Genomic DNA, 21,392 nt, shown 5'->3' with positions numbered 1-21,392 from the left:
AAATCCGTGACATCCACAACATCTACACATTGACTGAGTGGCAGAAAGGCACTTAATTCAAGCAATTCTGCAGCTAAACACAGCCACAGCTTTTATTTCCTTTGTTACAGCTCACAATTTATTACTGCACTGTAACTGCATGTCTGCTCATTTGATCTATTTCTTATTCTATCTTAATTGATTTTATTCTGGGGTTTTTTTATTATTGCTTATTGGTTTTGAACGTCATGCTAATGCTTTTCTTTGCCTACGTAAAGCACTTTGAATTGTGCTATATGGACAGAAAACATCACCACATTTCGCTTTTCAGACAGATCAATGAAAGAAGGCCAGGTATGTAAAAAATACATTGTGGAATGAAGGCTAACACAGGCCAGTCTGGCAGCCAGTTGGGCAAGTTACAAGACAATGAAAGCAGCCAGAAGTCTGGTTGTCATATCACAAAGAGTTCAAAGCCTACTGAGACAAAGTCATAACATCAGCTCATGTCCTCTGATGTTAAATCAACAATTAAAAAAAAGCAGGCTAGGTTAGGAATTTACCTAAATGTTATTAGTTAACAGCAGCCTGTCCTACGTACTGTAAGCTAACCTCAAATCAACCTTGAGCTGTTTGTTACTGCAGTTGGTGGCAAGGTTTAAGTTGCCTTCACCTTCCTGAAGAGTGAACTCAGCTGTTAAAGTGTAGGTTCAGTTCAGTTATTAAATATTAAAATGCTGATTCCCATCATTTGAAATATTGAATTAAACCGCCTCACTGATTAGTTAGTATTTTTGCTTTAGTTTAGAGATTAACCACTCTACTTTAGCTTGCATACCAGGCTTATCACACTCCAATGGGTAAATCTAAGAACTTCAATCAGAGGAATCTGCTGACACTAAGGTCAGAGAGGTTGATCTACTGAAAAGAATTTGTAATCCATGCTGTCTCTCACAGTTTCGTTGGCTACAATTGAGCCAAAAATCCCTGTGTAAAATAATGTCAACCATCTCTTAATATAAAGTTTGTGATACACCCCCCCCCCATAAAACTTCCTTTCAAAAAGCTTCTTTTTTTGTTTTGTTTTTGTCTTTAAAACAAGACTGAAACATAACATAAAACACCAGCTCACCAACACGTTTGATTTCGAAACCTGTCTACACTGTGGTGTCGACAGATGAATCAGATTCATTCACACCTGACAAACTTCAAATACATCTGTTAATAATTGGTCAAAATGCTGATAAAACAAGCTGGAGTATGGAGAGATATTGTAGTATGGCAAAATCTTTAGATTCCACTGTACATGCTAAGTCTTTGTGGTAAATTTGCTAACTATTCGTCTGTGACATCTAATTTTGGATATTCTGTTTGACAACACAAGCTTGAGGCTAGAATAAAAAAAATAAATACATAAAAACTGTAAATCTTTGTCCCATCTGTAACAAAAGAGTTTCCCCTCAGGGATCAATGAAGTATTTCTGATTCTGATCTTAAAAAATATAAACAGTATGTGCCTTTCAAGTGAAAGATTTTTTTTATTTTGACAAGCTTTTCCAAATCAGACATGATAGTGTATTGAATCCATGTGATTGAGCTATATTTAAACTTATACAGCACCAATATACGAAATACTTTAACTAAAAGTCTTAACGGCCTGTTTAAACAACTAACATCTTTGTCAAACAGTGGAGTTTATATGAAGAGAACAGCAGATACAGAAGTATGTAGGCTACACAAATACATACATGTATAAAAACAGATTTGGATGGAACAGTGTGAGTGTGTGTAAAATTACACTATGCACTGCAATATATTAAAAAAAAAAAAAAAAAAGTGCAAAGTATTCATAATACATTTGGCCTGTAACCCCAGATTGCATAACTTCAGAAAGCTAAAACTTTCTTTTGTTTCTCTTTTAAAAAAACTGTGCCGTACAAGATGCAGACAACATTTAGTACATCTCAAAAGTTCGAGAGCCAAAGTAGTGTTTGTTTAACTTAGGATACAAACCTATTTTTTCCTCTTACAGACAGTGATAGACCGGGCAAACATTCAGCAACAACTGACAACAGATTCCTTGTTTATCACCGACTTAACACTTAATATATTACCTTCATTTACATTTAAAAGCAGAGAGCAGTGAAAGGTAGTGATCTGTTTTAGAGATCAGAACGTCGTTGAAAGGACTACGATATGATAGCTGATGCAGTCACCATGAGAGTGGAGAGGTCAAAGGTTGGTGGTGGTGGAGTTCAGGACGTCGTGCTGGATCTTGGCGTTAGAGGCCTTGGACAGGTCTCGCTGTGGAAACAGAAAAGCGGCCGTTAAGTTTGATTCCTCGTATGTAATGTGACAATGCGAGGAAGAGACGACGGAAGCAAACTTGCCATCAACAAACAGGAGCTTAACAGTTTCTAATCATTATAAAATGACACACTGAAGGCTGTTAGTGCGAATTAGAGAGAAGACAACCACACTGACCCATGAGGAGCTTTTCATCGCAGAAATCCACCTTTCAGTTAAACACTATAAAGTATCAAGTTATTCGCATCAAGCTATTTTGTCATTTTTCCTGAACCGACAGTCTACTTTTACTTAGCGATTCCTACAATTTACCAGGATGCTATTTGACAAATCCCCCAACAATTGGTTTGAAAAAGCTGCTTAAGTAACTGCAGGTGGAGAGCAATAGCAACAGTAACAAAATGCACTTTTCTCCATTGACTAAAAATAAAGCTGAGAAAGATGACTGAAACACAGCGTCAGGTGTAGAAAGGGGTTTAGAAAGACAGAGAGATGTAGGAGCACCGATCTGTCAGAGCGGTGAAGGGCGCGGGAGTGTCAGTGGTTGTGGAGTAAGGCCGCGTTCAGACCGACTTGAGCCCCGTGTGAAAAAACGTCCCCCTCCCCCATGTGAATGAACGTCAGTCACTTGAATGAGGCCAGTCCGTCACCGCAGCGTGGGTGCCAACGCAGGGGGCTCCGGCAAAACAACACAGGGTTGTCCGGCAAAAATAATAAAAAATTACCACCATGTCGAGTTTCCAGTGTTATAAAATTGTGTCTCAACATCACTGATCTGTTAGTCAGTCTGGACTTGGTGGATCGTACTTCATGTCTCACCGGTACCCGAAGAAGAACCAACACAGCCTTCTGCATGTTTTTAACGCAGGGCTGATCTCGGTCTGAATGCTCGCTAACTGTGCATGTCCAAACTAAAACAGCATTTTAAGTTGCTCTTTAAGGGTAATACCTTAGATTAGAGGCATGCAGTTACTGTAAATTAAAAAGGGATTAGTCAGAATTACATAAGGTTTTAGGATTCCAAACACACCTTGACTGAACAGATTCAGTGTTGACCAAGTCTCTCTACAATATAAATTTACATCATTAGCATTTGTACATCATCAGAAACCTCTACAATACACTTAAATGTGATATTGCGCAGAAATTAGGAAAAAGATGCGGAGAAAATAGATTAGAGACAAAAGTGTAAATTACCACAAACTCTGAATATGTGCTGGCAACAGAGGTTATGCTGAAGTTACACTGTGGATTAGCGGGGGTCAGCAACGCACCACTCAGAGGGGTCGCCTTCAACTGGGCCTCATTCTCCTTGTTACAGCCTTGCAGGCGTGGGTGGGGGGGTTTACCGCCACCTGGTGTCCGCGCTGCTGGACCCTGGAGGACACACAGCAGGAGAGAATCACATCAGAGGGGGACCAACTATCCTCTTTAACAAGACAATACAGCATGTTTTTAAGAGTTAAATGAATGAAGAAAGAAATGGAGGAAGGAAGGAACAGCGCCACCCCACCCCCCAAAACATCCGAACGAACTGATGAATTAGAGAGAGTGCAGCACAAGAAATAACATTTACTATTTCACACTCAGCAGACATTTCAGGAAAAGTTTCTGTACAAATGACCGAGGTTATGTACAACCTGAAGCACCTATATGTATTCTTTGCTTGGTTCAGATGCAGTGTGGTACAACACTGTTCTAAGCAAATACGTCATATTTTACCACAGAGCAGAAAAATGTATATTGTAAAAATGATAATAAGCTATCGTGACTGCGATTTTGATGTCAGTTATTTCTTTCATCTTGAAAATGAAACAAACCTTGTTTGCTGAGAGAGGTGGGCGGGGCACGGGTGAGCGACAGACAGTTCCACCATAGGCAGAGCGCATGGTGCTGTTAGAGGTGGCGCTAGAAATGCTGGCAGTCGCGTTAAACTGACGAGAGAGACAGAGGGAGTGGGTTAGTGCTGACGGGGCCAGACGACTATAGAGACTACATTTGTATTAAACCAAGGATTTATACCATAACTATAAAAGTGAGCCACAAACTGGGTTTACCACCTTTCGTGACTTATTTGGTGTAGTAGCGCCAAGGAATCTGCGTTTGGTGGGGGTTCGTACTGCTGTTCCGTACAGCATATCCTCCTCAGTCTGTTTGCTCTTCTTGAGATGCTGTTTGTAAAGACAAGTGTCAACACATTTCCCAGCAAACATAAAGTCTACGTCTATAATACAACAAGGCAGCTTCTTTACCCGTTCTTGTTTCTCCTTCTCTTTCTCTATTCGGTGCAGCTCCCACTGTTCCTCCACATACTGCAGAAACTTCTGGCCGTTTACTAGAAACTCACAACCCTGTTCACTTTCCCATGCATCGATCTGGGCCTTTAATTTCTTTTCAAGCTTAAAAACAAAACACATATACATGACGTCAAGTTACTGTCAAATGCTCAAGAATTGTTCTAAGATATTTTCTGCTTAAATCACAATAGGTGGCCTTCGTGTCTTACCTTAGGCAAGCTTTTATGCAGCTCAGACCTCTGTTTCTCCTCTTTGAGGAGATTCCCTCCTCTGTTAGTAAATCTTGTGGGATCTGTAGCTTTTTTCTGTGAAAGAGACAGATTGCAACCTTAACGATTCTTTCCAACATGCAGCAGTGTAACCAGATAAAATAAATAAATTCAGGGGTATAATGATATAGTCTGAGTTTTTTTAAAGGTGTGCACAGCTGAATGACAAAGACTTGGGTGGGGGAAAAGTACAGCAGTGGCAGCAGTGTTGGAGGCTGAAAAGCTCAGTACTCAAAGATGCTTCATTGTTTCTGAAATACATTTGGATTCTGTAATAAAGTGAAAAGCTGAGCCATTAATAAGTCTGTTTCCTCAGCTGAACCACAGGCTGCTTGTAAAATTCAATCACATGCGTGAGGACAAACTGTGCATGGGGTTTCAAAAAAACTTAAACTACTGCCGCATGAGTCAATTCATACGTCTTAACTTTTCCAATTTATTCCATTTGCAATGCCAAAATACTTTTTCATTGAGAAATTGTAGCCGGCCATTATCTGTAAAACCTCATCAGCTCTGCTTTAGTCCCACTACCACAGCTTCAGATGGATTGTTGGACAGAAAAGTTTTGTTGCTACATTGGTTTTTGTTAGTTTCCTTTCCAAGTGTACTCACCTCCAGCTCTAGGAAGAGTCTCCAGCTTTCTTCCCATTGGTGAACCCCGTCAAAAAGCTCCTTGTGGTCCTCATAATGCTGCTTCAAGCGCTGGATCTCAGCGTCATGCAGACTCAACAGCTCTTCAGTAAAATCCTCTAAAAACAGTCAATTAGAGTCTTAGCACGTTTCTAAATATTCTCCAATATTGTTCTGATTAAAATGTCAAACAAGAGAACCCACCGCTAAAATATGGGGCAAAAGCCTGCCGCTGGTCTGTGCCGAAGAAGCACTTATCCCAAAACACAGAGATCTCGGAGCGGATGGCGTCAATGACATTGCGGATGTTTAGCAGTTTGAGCTCCTCCAGACGCTGAACTTCTGCTCGTAACTGAGGAAGAGGAGGGGGAAAAAGTGTAAAGTGAACAGAAAAAACAGCAGCCACAGTACTGACAGTCACAGCCGACCACGAATAACAGAAAAAACTAAAAATGGATGAAGTAGGAAGTCAGCGGCGCACAGGACACTCGAATCTTCTCACCGCTTCCAGGTTCCTCTTCTTGGATGTGACCATGTGTTCATTGAAGGCCTCTCTCTCCTCCTGGGGCACCTGCAGTCTGTCCCACAGCTGCTGGATCTTCTCTCGGTGAGCCTCACACGTCGCCTCGTTCTCGGTCTTGCGCTCCTCCAGCTGCAGGAGCGACATGACACAGAGTAGCATCAGTTACCTACTCGGCTGCTTGAACTGTGGCTATGCATCACGTCTGTCCAAGGGTTTTTAATTAAGCCTCCACAAAGGTGGTAACAGTGCTGGATCGCTTTGCATACATATTTGACTGGACTATATAAAACATCAGCCAGTCAACTTTCAAGGCCCGATTATAATTTATGGGGAAAAAAACTTTCCTTTATCCTTAAAGGGCTCATGGTTTCACTAAATGCAATGTTACAGTATAAAAAGCTTCTTACCTGACAAAGAAGCAGTTTGAGTGACGTAATATTGTCTCTGGAAAGGCAGAAAGCGTCCTCATCCTCACAGATGACGTCCTTCTCGAAGCTGGTCTCCGGGATGTGTTCCAGCTCTTCCATGTACAAGATGATCTGCTTTTTGAGGTCCATGAACTCAGCATACCGCCTCGCCTGAAAACATGAAAGCAGCACACCATTTAGTCAAGTACAGATTAGATTGTGTTTATGACAAAGGCTTAAAGTATTAAAACCTTATCTTTTTTGTAAACTAATCAAAAAAATAACAAGAAATTCAGAGGGACCTAGGATTCAGAGTGTATTATAAAATTTTCAACAGATTTAAGGGCAGTCCTTGTTGTCCTATGACCTGCGGGTGTTTGCCGTAAGACAACTCTCAGGAGCAACAAATTATGAGGTATCAGGTTGCAAATAGTCCTGTCACGATAATTACTTTATCGACTTACCGAGGTCAGCAAAAATGATCAGGTTATGTCCATATATCGTACGATATTGCGTGTTTATTTGGGTAAGAATGCCACCAACATGATGCCAGAATAAACAGCAGGGTTTGCCCTACATTATAAGACTTGGGCACAACGCCTGAGCGGTTTGTTTTCTCTCACAGCGCCTAAGCCAACAGAAAAAACTATGCTGAGTGTGAGACACGTTTTCTGCCATTTCTGGCCGCGCTGCTTCTGTCCTCTCGTCTGCTCTCTGTGTCTGAGTTTCACCGTGGGCGGGGCTCAGGCAGCTTAAAAGTTCATTGTTCTTTGAAAGGGTATACTTGCATTATTATGCTATTATATTATCATTATATCAGTCAACATAAAATGGTCATAAAATGACAATAATATCGTTTATCGCAGTTTTTTCTGGTACAATATTATCGTCCAACAAAAGTAGTTATCGTGACAGGCCTAGTTGCAAAAAACACTTTCCTGATTTCCTAAAGTGATGTGATTACAGTCCAAGTGGCCTAAATGTTGTCATTTAGAAGAGGATAGTCCATGTGTCAGCTCTGGGGTGTCTAACAAACATTATTCCTTTAACATGAATTCTTGCGTGTACCTCCCTATGATCTTAAAGCCAAGACGAAAACTATGATCTTGAAGCCATTTGGTGAGACTTTTAATTAAAATGTCACTTGTAAGGTGAAAAAAAATTCAACCTCAACAATATTAACTTTCTAGGAGCAGAGAATCAGCCTCCTCTTACTATTTTCAATGCATTTTGATCTTATCTAACTGCTTTTGAAAGGCTCCATACACAAAGGGTGGGTTTGAATTTGATCAACCTAGAGGAGCAAATAATCCCTCAACACAGTCAAAACATGATGAGGCTTTCATCTGACAGTGACACTATGAAACACAGAAGATTATTGTGTTGCACAAACACTTTTTTCCAAATATGGTCTCTGCAGTTTGTGCCCATCTGGTATAACCTGTAGCCCTGGAAGAAACACAGCCTTTCTTTTCATGCAGTCAAAATAACCGAACAGGCGCGATGTAGACAAAGCGAGCCTCCACCTTCTCTGCGTTCTGGTTAGCGATGTGCTGGCTGAAGTTCTCCAGTTGTTCCGGTGAGGGGACAGAGTCTGGAGCGATGCCATAAGGCATGGAGCACAGGATGTCACACAGGTCCTGGTCCTGCTCCAGCAGAACCTTCAGCTGCTGCATCCGCTGAGTCTTCTCCTTCAGCAGAGCCTCCACCTGCGTGCGGATGTTCTTCTCTTGCTGGAGCATGCTGATACCATTCTCCTCCTGAACACACAGAGAAGATAACAACAAATTCACTTTACAAGATGTTTTATTAAGCCTATAAATCTATTTATCATCAACCAACTGACAACTAAACTCAAAATGACTGAGAGGCATTTTATATTAACTTAGGTTAAGAATCTTTTAAGAACAACAGTGAGTTTATTGTAAATTAACAGAAAAAACAATAAGAGAAAGATTTGCATGCTGTAAAAAGTGTTTTTCACACTGAAGAGATTACAGTTGTTACCTCAAACACAGGTAGCTGAAGTTCCAGGCAGAGTTTCTCCATTTCTGTCCTGCATGTTTGAATGCTGCTTATGAGCCTCTTTTTCAGAGATTCCTCTTCTTTGATCATCATATCTAGTAAGCTCTGGTGGATGAAGACAATAAAATAAATCAGCATTACGCAGATAGATGTGTGTATATCCAGTATCCAGATAATTCTGATGCTCATTTTGGCCAATATGGATGCAGATGTCTTTCATTTCTTTCCAATCCCACCATATATCCAGTTTCAACCATGGAGTCTACCTATTATACAGTAATACTGGTCCTTGGTGCAGACACACGTCTAAAAATGCTGCTTCATTAGTACCCGTCCTAGTTTATTAATACACTGTCTGCAAACACTCAGGGAGATGAGCACAAGGTACTTCAACTCCACTGGAGAAAACATGAAATGTTAATAATAATAAAACTTTATTTATAGAGCTAATTGTTGCATAACATTATTACATCTTTTTCTAGCAGTTTTTCCTCCACCAGTTTGTATACTGGAAGCTTCCTTGTATGACAATAACTGTTACACTGTTGCCTCAAGTGAAAACGTGTTTTGGTAAATATCAAACGGGGGGGGGGGAGAATCTGCTCATCACAGAAGGTTTTAGAAATGCACAGAAAGTTAGATCTCAGCATTGGCTTGTAAATGCAACAGCAATAATTTAAATAGAAATAGCCTGCTGTGGCTGTAGTAATGCCAAGGCAAACTTATGCACTTGTACTGTAGTTAACTGATGAATCATCACATCACAGCTGTGTGATTAATGAGCCATTACTTTGATATTAGTGTGATGCTGACAACATGAATGAAATGAATGCTCATAATCATTATTATTATCATTCAACTGGGCTCTTTTCACTCACACTGATGAACACCTGTCACTGTTATTGACATTTCTAAGGTAACTCTCAGATAAATCAGTGCTGAACATTAGAGCCTGAGTGACACATTTTTGCCCATCATAGAGATCCAGGTGACAGCTGAAGAAATCGCAGTACAGAAGTGACAAATTTATGTTTGACAATGCGTGTTTTTACAAATCAGTACATATCTTGGTCCCAGTTTTTCATTATCAGATGTTTTAGACTGTTTTAGAAAATCAATAGCAGCCTAAAAAATAAAAAAATCCAGTATAGATCTAGTAAATATAAATATAAAAACCCTACTGCGTTGACAAACGTCAAAGTGTAACGTTAGTTTCACCCATGAGTGGTGCGTTCCTGTAAAAGCCCCCTCCTCCTCTGCCGAAACCTGCAGGTTTAACAAGGTATCATTACAGGTTTACAGCCACGATGTCGCCCATGTGGTGTTCGATGTCTCACCTTAATGTGGTTCTTGACAACATTAGTCCTCTGTAGTCTCTGGTCCTCGGGGATACCGATTTCCTCCCAAATGTCCTTCAGATGGCACAGCGCTTTATTCAGGCAGGACACCGCCTCTGCTGCGAGCACCTCGCTAACAGCCAGTGGGAGACATGGTCAACTCATTTGTCGATAAATCTCTTATTAATAAAAAACTAAATCGCTGGTAACATTTAAACCAAAGACACCACACACAGAGAATTCACTCATCTGATCGAGCTAACCGACAGTTTAGCTAGGTTAGCTAATTTGATCAACAGTTAGCTAACGTTAACTGTTACTTGCTACCTCATCTAGCTAACATCATCTACTGTTATTTCACGTTTTACAAACTCTGACTCTATCGCGAAAAAACGTTTTGACCTTACCTCTTTCTCATCGTTAAATTCCAGACTCTGTTGCGATTATCAGCGAACAGTTTAAAACAACCCAAACTTGTCAGAGAGACAAGCGGAGCGTCGCCTCTCTACCTGCTCAGTCCAGTCCGTTTGTGTAGACCGTTCAAAATACGCGTCCAGCGAAATTCCGCTCTCTGATTGGCTTGTTCTGCGGGTGCGCGTGATGTTTCAAACCAACGACGGCCGCCGGGAGCTCCCGCGGTTTGTAATGAGAGGGAACCGCCCATCGCCGAACAGCTCACGAATGAAAACAAACGCCACAGTTTCACGGAGGGTGTGGTGATGTCGCTTAGCAGCATACTTCAAACAACAATGGCGCTGTTGTTAATTTTAGACTTCACGGCAGCCCAAACCCCAAATAAAGTGAAGGAAAAACGAGCGACATACGTGTTAAAAACATTTATTCACTTTATACATCTTTACAGTTGTCAGACACAGACAGTTAGTGAACATTTCCCATCTGTAATGTCAGTGCTGGAGGGAATGCATGACAAGTGGCTGCAGGAATGTCTCCGTTTCTGTCCGTCGTGATGTGCTGACAGGTTTCATACGCGGTTGTCCAGCAAAGCCTCGAGGAGTCTTGAACTGTTTGTAATCGCAGTTGTTACCACAATGAATTTATAACCTGGAAAAATGAAAGCAGTACGGTTTATTAAAATAGTTTTGACCTACTTTCAGGACTTTTCACAGAAAAGCAACAAGTTAATTTCTCCATAAGATTTGGTTTCTATGGGTCCAAGTAGTTTCACGGAATTGGTACACCTGGTTAATTAATTCCAATTGATGTAACCTAGGAGACTTAATCAGTGAGCAAAACATGCAAAAATGTGAAATGTGTCTGCAGAAAAGCATTCAATTAGACATATATGGACATTAAAGTTTCCAGTAATAAATAGATAATGAATGAACATTTGATTTGGTTGAAAAAGAGCTTTTCTTTGCTTTATTAGGAAATATAATAAAGCGTTACTGCTCATTTATGACAACTAAAATATATAGAAGTTATAGCCCAATCACACACAGTCTTCACAGCATAGATATTGAATGTAAGTATGTTTAATATCTACTTATCTTTATATCATAAAAAAAAGAAACAACAGGGTGTAAAACCTAGTTTTAAATGATTTCTTATCTTCCTGTGGACGTCAGGCGATTGCCAGGAATTATGGCACCAAAATAGTGCTCCATATGAATATCAATCATGTTAACTGGACGTGCAAGAATACAACACACATCATACCATCCAAGCCAATATCTTCTACACTACTAATAATATTAAAATTAGAAAAATCTTCACAATTTGTACCTAATAAATCATCAGTGAGGCTTCAGTCTGTTAGATTAATAGTCAAGACAGCAGAAGTGAAACTAAACTCCAAACAACAGCAACACTAACAGGAAGAATGAAAACAAGAAACACCCACAAGTATTCTCCTGTAACATCAGCATTCGGGCCATGTTTACCTCTCTCTCTGCCGAGGAAACGTAGGGCTGAAATCTCAGAAAAGGTGCAGCCACCGAGGAACATGACAAGGATGATGCGCTGAGCATCGGTCTTTGCTCTCAAATCAGCTCCGTTGCTGCCTGATGAGAGACAAAACCGTTAGCGCTCATCGACTCAAAACATTGAGGCTTTACTCGTGCCGTTTGAACAGCCAGTATGTTCACATGCACACAAGAAACAAGGTTACAAAGCAAATCAGACAATACATTTACTTGCGCTGTAGCAACCTGGTTACTGGAAATTCTTGTATACACGCAGTAGGTCAGTCATCAGATTACTCCCTTACCCCAGCCTTATCGTGGGACCATAGCTTTCTTATTTTAACTGTATTGTAGTGATGCAAGCTATGATGTCCTGCTTCCTGATTGTGTTTCTTTGTCAGAGCATTTGGACTGACAGAAGTGAGAGGATAGGTTCTGTGGTGAGAGTGTAGTTTTCCTTTACAATGTAAAACCAACTAAACCAACTAATAACAACCAACTATTGTATTACTATACTTTACTATCATCATCACCGGTAAACCCACTTGGTACTTGACACTTAGTTTTTCTTATACTTATACCGACCTGTTACTTAATTTATTTCTGACCTGTTTTTATAGTGTTTATAGTTTTTATAATGTTTATAGTGTATCATATTGTTTGCTTACTTTCTCCTGTGTGCACTGACGTAAAGGCAAGCTACTGTAACAAAGAGTTTCCCTACGGGGATCAATAAAGTATTTCTGATTCTGATTCTGATAACTTAGACTTCTAGAGGCGACTTTGTGTTAGTTTCAGAATTTAGTCAGACTGTGAATTCAAATATTTTGAATATGAGGATGAATCACTAGCTTAATCATCTTTCCTGTCATCCCGCCATTCTGCTGTCACAGTGTTTCCCTGTCTGAAGTCTTTGTCATTTCATTTGTACGTATAAAAAGCCAATTAGAAACCTATTTACGCATATACATGGCCCCGAAACTGTCTTTCTCCAGGGGAAATCTAGCTGATGATATCAGGTTTCTCTAATCCCCTACCCAAGATTACAAAAAACGGTTTTTGCTGTTTACATGGCATTTAAGAAATCAGATTCACCCATTTAATTTTCAACATTATATTAATATCTCCTTGTGATCTCACCTGTAACAGCAAATTCATGCCCATTTAGCAGCCTGGTGACTTCATCAAGCCCCGTCCAACCGTCTCGCTCCAGCACCTACAGATGACCACACCAGGAATAACATTTTAAAAAGTTTCATCGCGGCACTAATGGTGTCTCACAGATTTGAGAGCGAACGGGACAAGTCAGATCCTGTGGAATAAATGAATCCTGCTGGTTTACTCACCTGCTCGATGAGTTTGCAGCTCAGAGGGACGTAGGCGCCGCTGAAGATGTAAGCCATGTCTCGTGGGACACGCAGGTCATATTCTTCATCTGACTTTGGCACCTTCACACAAAATATGATAATACGCTTAGTGACATACAGCATTTTCATTGTGGTGAGGACATGACACCATTCTGAGTGGTATTCTGTGACATGACGCTAAATAGCAAAGATGATGATAATTTACCAGGTTGAGCTTTCTGCTCAGCGCTCTGAAATGACTCTTCTTTGCGAGAGAAGAGAAGGCGTCAGTCAGCTTTCCTGGAAAAAAATAAAATAATTTTTTTTAAAAAGCAATAAGGGGGATCAGGAGAGTTGGATATGATTCTGAAATCTTCTAACATTTCTAAAATTATTTGGAGAGAAACTGAGGCGATTGTGACGAGGACGACGTTAAAAATGAAAAACGAATGAAATGAAAAGCCTGTTTCACCTGCAGTTTTGTCGTTGACCAGTTTGCCCACTTTGCTCTCCATAACAGTCAGCGTTTCCCCCGGCTGCTGCTCCACCAGCAGCCCCAGCTGCCTCAGGTTGGCAAATGTGAGCAGGTGGTCCACTCCATAGCTCTGATGAGGTCAAGCAGAGAAAACGTTAGACCAGCAGCTCCTTAACTGGGGTCCACATTAAAATGAGGACATGTTTAAAGGATAACCCTGGCGATATTCTATATTTTTATTTATTTATATATTTTTACTTATTTTTACTAGATTATTCAATCTTGCTGAAGACGTAAATCTTAGAAAACAGGTCTCTAATTTCCTAAAACAGCTGGGCACTGTACTTTTTAGCAAACGTTACTCAAACAGGAGGAAATAGCACATTTATTAGAGACTATTTTTAACTGCGGATTGATTAACATTTTGTGTTCTAGTATTTACGGTACTTTATTTGCTCAGGAGCAGGGCAATACACATAAAAATAGAAGAAAACAGCACTAATTTTATGTATATTTTTCCAGAGTCTGCTCTGCTCCTGTTTGTCCTCATATGCTAAAGGTGAGATTCTGAGACACTGAGAGCTATTCCTGTTTTCTCAGTCACAAAGCAAATAAGCAACTGCACGCAAAAGAAGACTATGAGTGGAGGCCCGCAAATCTACAGTTATTTTATTCACTAGGTGCTAGAGGAATAAAATAAGTGTCACAGAGTGTTTTCGTCGCACAAAATCACTCACTGCTCTTATCATCCCACCTTCAGTATGAAGACTTATATTATTTGTAGGTGACAAACATGAACACGAAACAGCATATGTTACAAAACAAAAATAGAAAATACAATTTAAAATAAAATTTTGAGTAAAAAAAAAAAACCCTCAGCAAAATGTTCAGTATTTCACAGGGAATGTGGGTGTTTAGTGATTTCTTACAACAAGGGATGTTGCTACTGTAGTTTTGTAACACGTCATATTTTACTACTCTTACCACGACAAATATACATGTAAGAATGTGATTTTTAAGGAAAAGTATTTTTTTAAATGCTGGGCTGTGTCTAATGCCCGTCTATTTGTGATTTGTTTGGGAACCGCAGATGGCAGTTTTCAAAAAAACACAAACCTTTCTCAGACACATGTTAAATCTCACCTGTAGATACTGTGCTTTTAATGACCGGTAATCTTTTGGCAGGAGTCCTGTGAGAAAATACCATCACACAGTTGTTTAAACAGCACGAGAATCATGTGAGTCTGTCTTTGAAATTATATATTTATAGGTATAAAGACAACTCACCGTTTTCCGTGATAGACAGAAGACAAAGCAGCCTCAGACTTTCTATCATGGACACCTTGAAAAAAGAAAAGAATACATACATTTCCAGCACATTATCATTATTATTTTACCTGTTCCTACATCAGCCTGACACTGTTCAAGCAAACGCACCTGTCTGTTGATGTGCTCCTCTATGAAAGTAATGCATTCACGGATTTCAAATCCTTCAAGTAACGCTGGAACAGAAAACAAAAGATCAAGATTTGGATCAATAACAACACCAACAAACATATAACTGAAGAAATCATGTCCTGTAAAGCAGAAGTGGCATTAATTATGAAGAAACACATTTAACTAAAACCTGAATCTGATATATGGACAGAGTATTCTTACAGTGTTCTGTCTTCAACAGCTCCTGAAAATCCTGCTTTGTTTTCTTCTTCATTATCGATTCACTAGCACCGATGTCTGAAAGAGAATGGGCTCTTCAGCAATGCAGCCTTGCAAATATTACTTGAAATACGTGACAATCAATGTGATATACAGCGTACTGTAACACTCACGTAGGCTCAGCAGCCGATGTTCCTGTTTTAACCCTTTTAGTTCCTCCGACACAAACGTCTTCATCTGCTTTATGTCCATCCCCCGACGCTTCTGTAGGATTCATAAAGGAAAAAAATGTTAGCTATGTCAGTCACCTTAGTTACAATGACTGATGAGGGTAACTAACATTTACTCACATCATATGCAGTCTGGAGATTCCTGGCTTTCTGACTGAGAAAGCCGAAGACGTTGGAGAAATGCTCGTTTCTGATTTCATTGAAGACCTACGAGACATGTGAGAGTTCAAACAGACGTTTAACTTAAAATCAGGGTGATGAAAGATCGGCAGCAGACGGCTCCCCCTAACGTCAGCCCTAACCTACCTTATCCTGAGAGTTCAACATGACCTTTACACTTCTGTCAGAGGAGGTAACATCAGGTCCGAACTCCGCACATCCTGCAGAACAGATGCCGTGATGAGACGACACATCAATACACACAAGCGTGTACAAAACAATCTGCAACCAGAGTGTCATTATACAGCCGGGAGGTTTAATTCCACCGGAAAACAACGCAGTCTGAGCTGGAGCTGTGAGTATTAACACTATTTCTTTTATTACTGATTCTGCAGTTAATCATTTATGCTTTACATTGTCAAAATAATGCCCATCAGGGTCCAAAGAGATGTCTTAAAATATCCCACTTTGTCTGACAAAAAGCCGAAAAATATACTTATTTTGTAATAGTGCGACACGGACAAAATGCAAGCAAAACACAGCATCTGAGAGTCTATAAAATTAGCAAATCTTTTTATGAAATATCAATATCAAAAACATAATTTTGCCAGATGATATTGGTGATCATAAAATCATGATTTGATTGACCTCTCTGTACAGCAGTGCAGAAACAAGGCCTGGTTAACAGCCAGCATTCAACTAATTTGTTCAGCTTTGTTAAAACAGTCTATGAGGACTGAACAGAGGTTTAACCAGCTGAGACGCAGCAGAGTAACCCGGGAATGTCGGTCCTGCTCCTCAACAGATGTTGGCTGTGACACTTCTGTCGTTTGCCGACCAAAAGAAGATGAAGAGAAACAGATTTAGCCATTTTCCTGTTTTTCCCGGTGTTTTAGTGTGGGCGGAGGTCTTTATGAAAGCGACATGAAAACACTAGAGTAGACATGTCGTTTTCACATGTAACAGGGTCTCAGTGGGCTGACGCAGAATTTCACACAGAACACAGTTAACTCTCCGCTGCTTGCTTTGATACCCACCGCATCTGATTCGAAATATATCATCCAGGAGTCCTTCATAGACAACTTGTGAGCACAGAGGAGTGACAAAGTCCACATCTGTGAAGACAATGACAATATTAGGGAGAAAAGAAAGCACAGCTCAGCCTGTCATCCACTGATTCTGACTCTTACCTCTGTCAATAAGAAAAACCTTCCCTATTTCAGCTTGACGAGCTTTTTGTTCTCCCTCTTCGACCTGCTCCCTCCACGACTCGTACGCCATCTGGAACCAGACAGACTGACAGAATTAATGGTAGTTCAATCCTTCGTCATGCACATCTCAAAAAACAAGACAAACAGAAACATTATCTTAGGTAAAGCCAGAACCCATCACAGTGGATCTGAAAGTTAAACTAGGTGACAGCTTTTTGGTCTCTCATCATACTGCACCTTGGAACATCGTCCGATCCCGTAGACCTTTGAGAACGGGCCGTAGACGGAGTGAAGGAGGTGCAGGGCACTGCCGGCTGTCCTCACCCAGCGCTGGTCCCCTGCCTGTGTCATGTGTGATGAAATACACCGTGATGCATCTGTGCTGGTACTTGGGTGCTACAGTATGTGCTACAATTACATTTTACTTCCTTATACAGTGGTTCAAATTGCGATTAGTGCTGAAACAATTAATCGGTCGCAATTTCTCATCTTTTTTTCCACAATTTTCTAATATTTATATACTATATATGAAAATTATTATTAGTTGCAGCAAAATTCTTATTAGAGAGAAACATTTAGAGCCATTTTAACTGACTCACAATCAGTGTAGAGTGTCTAGCAGGGACAGTGTTTGAGAACAGACTTCTCTCTGTGAATTCAGTTTTAGAGTATTATTTTTTTGCTAACGCTTGACCAACTGTGAATGTTCATTGTTTTGTTTTATCACATTTTAAACATTTGGTACTTAATGGGTGGGTCTTTGAGACTAGGCTGCAACTACCGATTTATTTTTAATTCATCTGCCATTATTTTCTAGCTTAAAATGTCAGAAAATAGTGAAAAATTCTCATCACAATTTCCCAGAGCCCATGTTTACATATTTAGATAGCGTGTTTTGTCCGACCAACAGTTCAAAACTCAAAGATATTCAGTTTACCATAACACAAGACTAAGAAACCCAGCAAATATTCACATTATAAAAGTTGGAACCAATGAATTTTATGGAACTTTTGCTTAAGAAATTACTTAAACAATTAATCAGTTATCAAAAATATCTGTTAACTGACTACATAACCAATCAACTATCACTTCAGCTCTATTTCTACTCTACTCTAATTTTTATTTATCATTTATTATTTACCAGGAAGTTGTCTCGAAAGAATTCGGGCAGCTCCAGACTGATGATGTCATCGTCAAGCGGAAGAAGGTAGAAAGCCCACTCATCCGTGGTCACATCTGTGGGAAGGCAAAGACACGTTCAACACTTCGTTTCACCAACAGTGCTCACTGCTTCTAAAACAAAACGTGAAGAGGCGAGGATGCTTACCACCGAAGATCCCCTGCTCCTCCAGCACCGCCTCACACGCAAAGAACTGGACGACACAGGAGGGTCAGCAGGTGAATATCAAGAACTTGATCCAAAACTAATCAAAGCAGAGTGTGTACACAACAGCAGAGCGGGGAATACCTTCTGAGGGGTAAAGATTATCTTGTATCTTCTAAATTTTCCTGTTGCCTTGTCCGCATTGGCCACATCTGGAACAAGAAGTTGGTTTTACCTTTCATTTGTCACCCATCTGTGTATTTTGAGTCAATATATACACACACACATATATATATATACACACACACATATATACACACACACACACACACACTACCGCTCAAAAGTTTGGAGTCACCTGCCACAAATTATAATAAGGGTAATTGGTAAAAGAAATTGGAGGCTTAGCATTAAAATCTGTGCAGCTTTAAATAGGAACACGTTCCTGTTTCAGTGTCAAGTGCCCAATAATGCCTATAACAAGCTGGAATTAACAGGCGTGTTGCTTTAGCAAAGCTGTTCTTAAAACTTCAAAATAGAAATAGTAGGTTAGTCCAGGGTTAGCACTGCTGGAACTGGATCAAATCACAGTTTAAACCTATTCAGTCTAACCACTGAGGAGACTGCAGAATGCCCAAAGAAAAACGGGTTCCCAAAATATTTAGAGCCCAATTGCACAGTTGTGGTTCAAAAATGATCCAGGGTCACTTACGCTTTTCTGGACTGGAAAACAAATTAAAAATCGAAGCGTATTTGGGGGAAAAAATGGTTACAATAGTATTCTCCGCCATCATGCAATACTGTGGGGACATCGACTAAACAGAAGTTTTAATCATTTAATAATGTTAAAACCCTTTCAAATGTAAATAAGACATTTGGTGTATAATTATACCGTTTTTATCAATGTTAAATAGCCATTATTGAAGGAAAGAAGAAAAACATCAATTAAACAGGTGACTCCTGTATATATATATATATATATATATATATATATATATATATATATATATATATATATATATATATATGTAATTTTTATTGTTTCAGTTTCATTAAAAGATTTATGGAAAGATTATTAGTGATACTGTTAAGCAATCATTGAGCCTTCATTAAAACAAGAAACCATCCAACTCTACTTACCACATATCCATTTCACAGTCTGTATTCTTGGCCGGATCAGAAAACAGAGCCTATAAGAGAGAAATGCCACATTGTCAGCCAGTCACATCAGGTGTGTGTGTGTGTGTGTGTGTGTGTGTGTGTGTGTGTGTGTGTAAAAGTATGTTAGGAGTATGAAGGATGCAGGGCTCACTGATCTGAGGTGCTGACAATAGGTTTGTATTCCACTTTGTAGAGTTTGTCGACTTCATGTTGCTGGAAAAAAAAAAAATAAATAAAAATGGGCAAAATGTTTGAAAAAGATATTGGAACTGCAGTTTTCCTCAAGAGCTTCTCAATCTCAAGAGTCAGAGGAGTAATAGCTGATGTGGTTCACCTTTAGTGTTGACACATTAGCAATGCGATCCAGCGGGCTCATCAAGTCGGCCTCAATGAAGAGGTCCTTCTTCCCTGGCAGCTGTGTGACAAAGACCGGAAGATGGAAGAGTGAAGACAAAATCTAGGACTGTCTATCCAACAGCAAACACACACAATGTGCTTTCTGTTGTTTACAACAGAAACTGGATTCTCTGTCTATTAAAATTAACTATTTGGCAACGTTGCTGAGTAAAAACATTTATTTCCAGTCTTAAGTGTGGGGCACAGCACATATGAAAAGGAGGAATTTGCACGTGAAAATACACTATTTATGTGTAGAAATCGTTTGATACTTGTAACACGGTTGTTATTTTGTGTTATATTTTTCTTACTGTCAACAAATCCCACAAAAAGACTACAACCTATTACGCCTTAGTCCGTCTCTCAATACTTTCCGACTTGCCCACCCTGTTTGTGGCCCATTGGTTCCTACTGAAGACGTAAATATTTAACAATGGGTCAGAAATACGTGGTTTCAGTTTATAAAAGGCAAAGCAATTTTCTAAAACAGCTGGGCACTGTAATTTTTTGAAAACATTTACTCAAACGGGGGTAAATTGTGTATTTGTAGGGGACTATTTTCAGCTGCGGATTAACACATTTGGTGCTCTAGTGAGTATGGCAGCAGGACGGTGTATGTGGCATTGACTCAAAATAAACTACATTGGCTGTGTGCCTGGTGAAAAAGAAACATGTCACCCGGTGCAAAGGTGTGGCTTATTGATGTGTTTTTGGAGAACAATGGAGCCCGATGACACAGAGGAATATCAGGCTTTGGGTAAACAGACAGTACTTGGTTGGTTTTGGTCTTTGTATGGGACTTGTTGACAATAAGGAAATATTGAATAAAAGTGTTTTACTTCTGACCAACACCTGCTGTGACATCACAGATGGGGTGTGGACAGAAGTGCAACATCTGCTTTGCTGTTGTTTCGCACACAGTCCCCTGCAATTTAAATCAGTCCCTTATTTTTCTGTTTCGGTAACTGACAGTTGTGTATTCAATTAGTGCCCTATAATAAAAACACTAGCATGTGCATTTCTTACATGCCAGTCATTACTGGTGGTATGCCTGCAGTAGGAGCCAGGTGGCAGCCAGCCAAGCCAAACTAAGAATAGACATATTGTGACTTGTGCCTACCCATAGGCTGTATATTCCTACCTGTTCCAGCAGATAGATAAGCTGATCTCTTGCCAGCCTCTTGAGCAGAGAGAAGTCAGGGAGCTCCGGGGAATCTCTCCTGGCACTGTGAGCCATAATGTGCCACAACGGGGACAGTCACTCATCTACTGCACAAAGAAAAAAAACACTCATATAACGTTACTACTCCAGAAACAGAACATGTAATGACAGACAGGCTACAGCCAACAGAAACACATAGAAGAGGCAAGAATCTGTGCTGTGGTTAACCTACTAGCTAGGTTAGCTTGTTGGCTAAAAACACATCCTTCACATCACACGAATTTTCAAGTCAAAGACTAGCGTCAAAATGCTGACACTAATATGGAAATAATTTCGCAAAAAATATCCAATGAATGACATAAATTAAGAAGTGAATATCTGTCAAAACATCACCAAAAGGCGTTTAGCTGGTATTAGAAGCTACCTGCTTCCGTAGCTAAATAAGCGGAAACGATTCCATCATCAGCTGTTTCCGCCCGGACACCAAAGGGAACGGACCGCTACACTACACCAAAGGTACTCTGACTGACACATTTGGAGGAGCGACGTTGGAAATCACCTGACGCAGTTTCTTTT

At 40.0% G+C, this 21,392-nt stretch overlaps 2 protein-coding genes across 8 annotated transcripts; both read right to left on the bottom strand.

The window, feature by feature from the left end:
- Positions 1–1,497: 1,497 nt before the first annotated feature.
- prc1b (protein regulator of cytokinesis 1b) lies at positions 1,498–10,375 on the bottom strand. Of its 4 annotated transcripts, none has more exons than XM_044166550.1 (15): positions 10,182–10,375; positions 9,775–9,907; positions 8,420–8,542; positions 7,939–8,172; positions 6,413–6,583; positions 5,985–6,134; positions 5,687–5,834; positions 5,465–5,601; positions 4,793–4,888; positions 4,539–4,685; positions 4,347–4,457; positions 4,107–4,220; positions 3,484–3,663; positions 3,317–3,351; positions 1,498–2,283 (listed from the first exon to the last, which is right to left on the bottom strand). In XM_044166550.1, the coding sequence occupies exons 1-15, from the start codon at positions 10,190–10,192 to the stop codon at positions 2,235–2,237; spliced, it is 1,839 nt and encodes a 612-aa protein (XP_044022485.1). In that variant the 5' UTR covers positions 10,193–10,375; the 3' UTR covers positions 1,498–2,234. The 4 variants fall into 4 exon arrangements, with proteins under 4 accessions (XP_044022485.1, XP_044022745.1, XP_044022657.1 ...); XM_044166810.1 differs by having other exon boundaries at positions 3,561–3,663; positions 10,182–10,374; XM_044166722.1 differs by lacking the exon at positions 3,317–3,351 and having other exon boundaries at positions 3,561–3,663; positions 10,182–10,373.
- A 220-nt stretch (positions 10,376–10,595) lies between these two features.
- On the bottom strand, positions 10,596–21,376 carry vps33b (VPS33B late endosome and lysosome associated). Of its 4 annotated transcripts, none has more exons than XM_044166260.1 (24): positions 21,241–21,376; positions 20,796–20,923; positions 19,593–19,673; positions 19,410–19,471; positions 19,238–19,287; positions 18,242–18,309; positions 18,101–18,146; positions 17,915–18,009; positions 17,011–17,115; positions 16,753–16,843; positions 16,600–16,677; positions 15,710–15,783; positions 15,524–15,610; positions 15,347–15,437; positions 15,177–15,251; positions 14,955–15,019; positions 14,805–14,859; positions 14,661–14,707; positions 13,515–13,647; positions 13,269–13,342; positions 13,043–13,144; positions 12,837–12,912; positions 11,676–11,795; positions 10,596–10,836 (listed from the first exon to the last, which is right to left on the bottom strand). In XM_044166260.1, exons 2-24 carry the CDS (start codon positions 20,889–20,891, stop codon positions 10,757–10,759), a joined length of 1,851 nt encoding a protein of 616 aa, XP_044022195.1. In that variant the 5' UTR covers positions 20,892–20,923; positions 21,241–21,376; the 3' UTR covers positions 10,596–10,756. The 4 variants fall into 4 exon arrangements, with proteins under 4 accessions (XP_044022195.1, XP_044022352.1, XP_044022282.1 ...); XM_044166417.1 differs by having other exon boundaries at positions 20,796–20,920; positions 21,241–21,359; XM_044166347.1 differs by lacking the exon at positions 21,241–21,376 and adding an exon at positions 21,049–21,222 and having other exon boundaries at positions 20,796–20,920.
- Positions 21,377–21,392: the final 16 nt, after the last annotated feature.

The sequence above is a fragment of the Siniperca chuatsi genome, linkage group LG1, assembly GCF_020085105.1.
Source record: "Siniperca chuatsi isolate FFG_IHB_CAS linkage group LG1, ASM2008510v1, whole genome shotgun sequence".
In the NCBI taxonomy this organism is placed as follows: Eukaryota; Metazoa; Chordata; class Actinopteri; order Centrarchiformes; family Sinipercidae; genus Siniperca; species Siniperca chuatsi.
The sequence above is the reverse complement of the archived record's forward strand: the minus strand, read 5'-3'. Positions and strand labels throughout refer to the sequence as shown.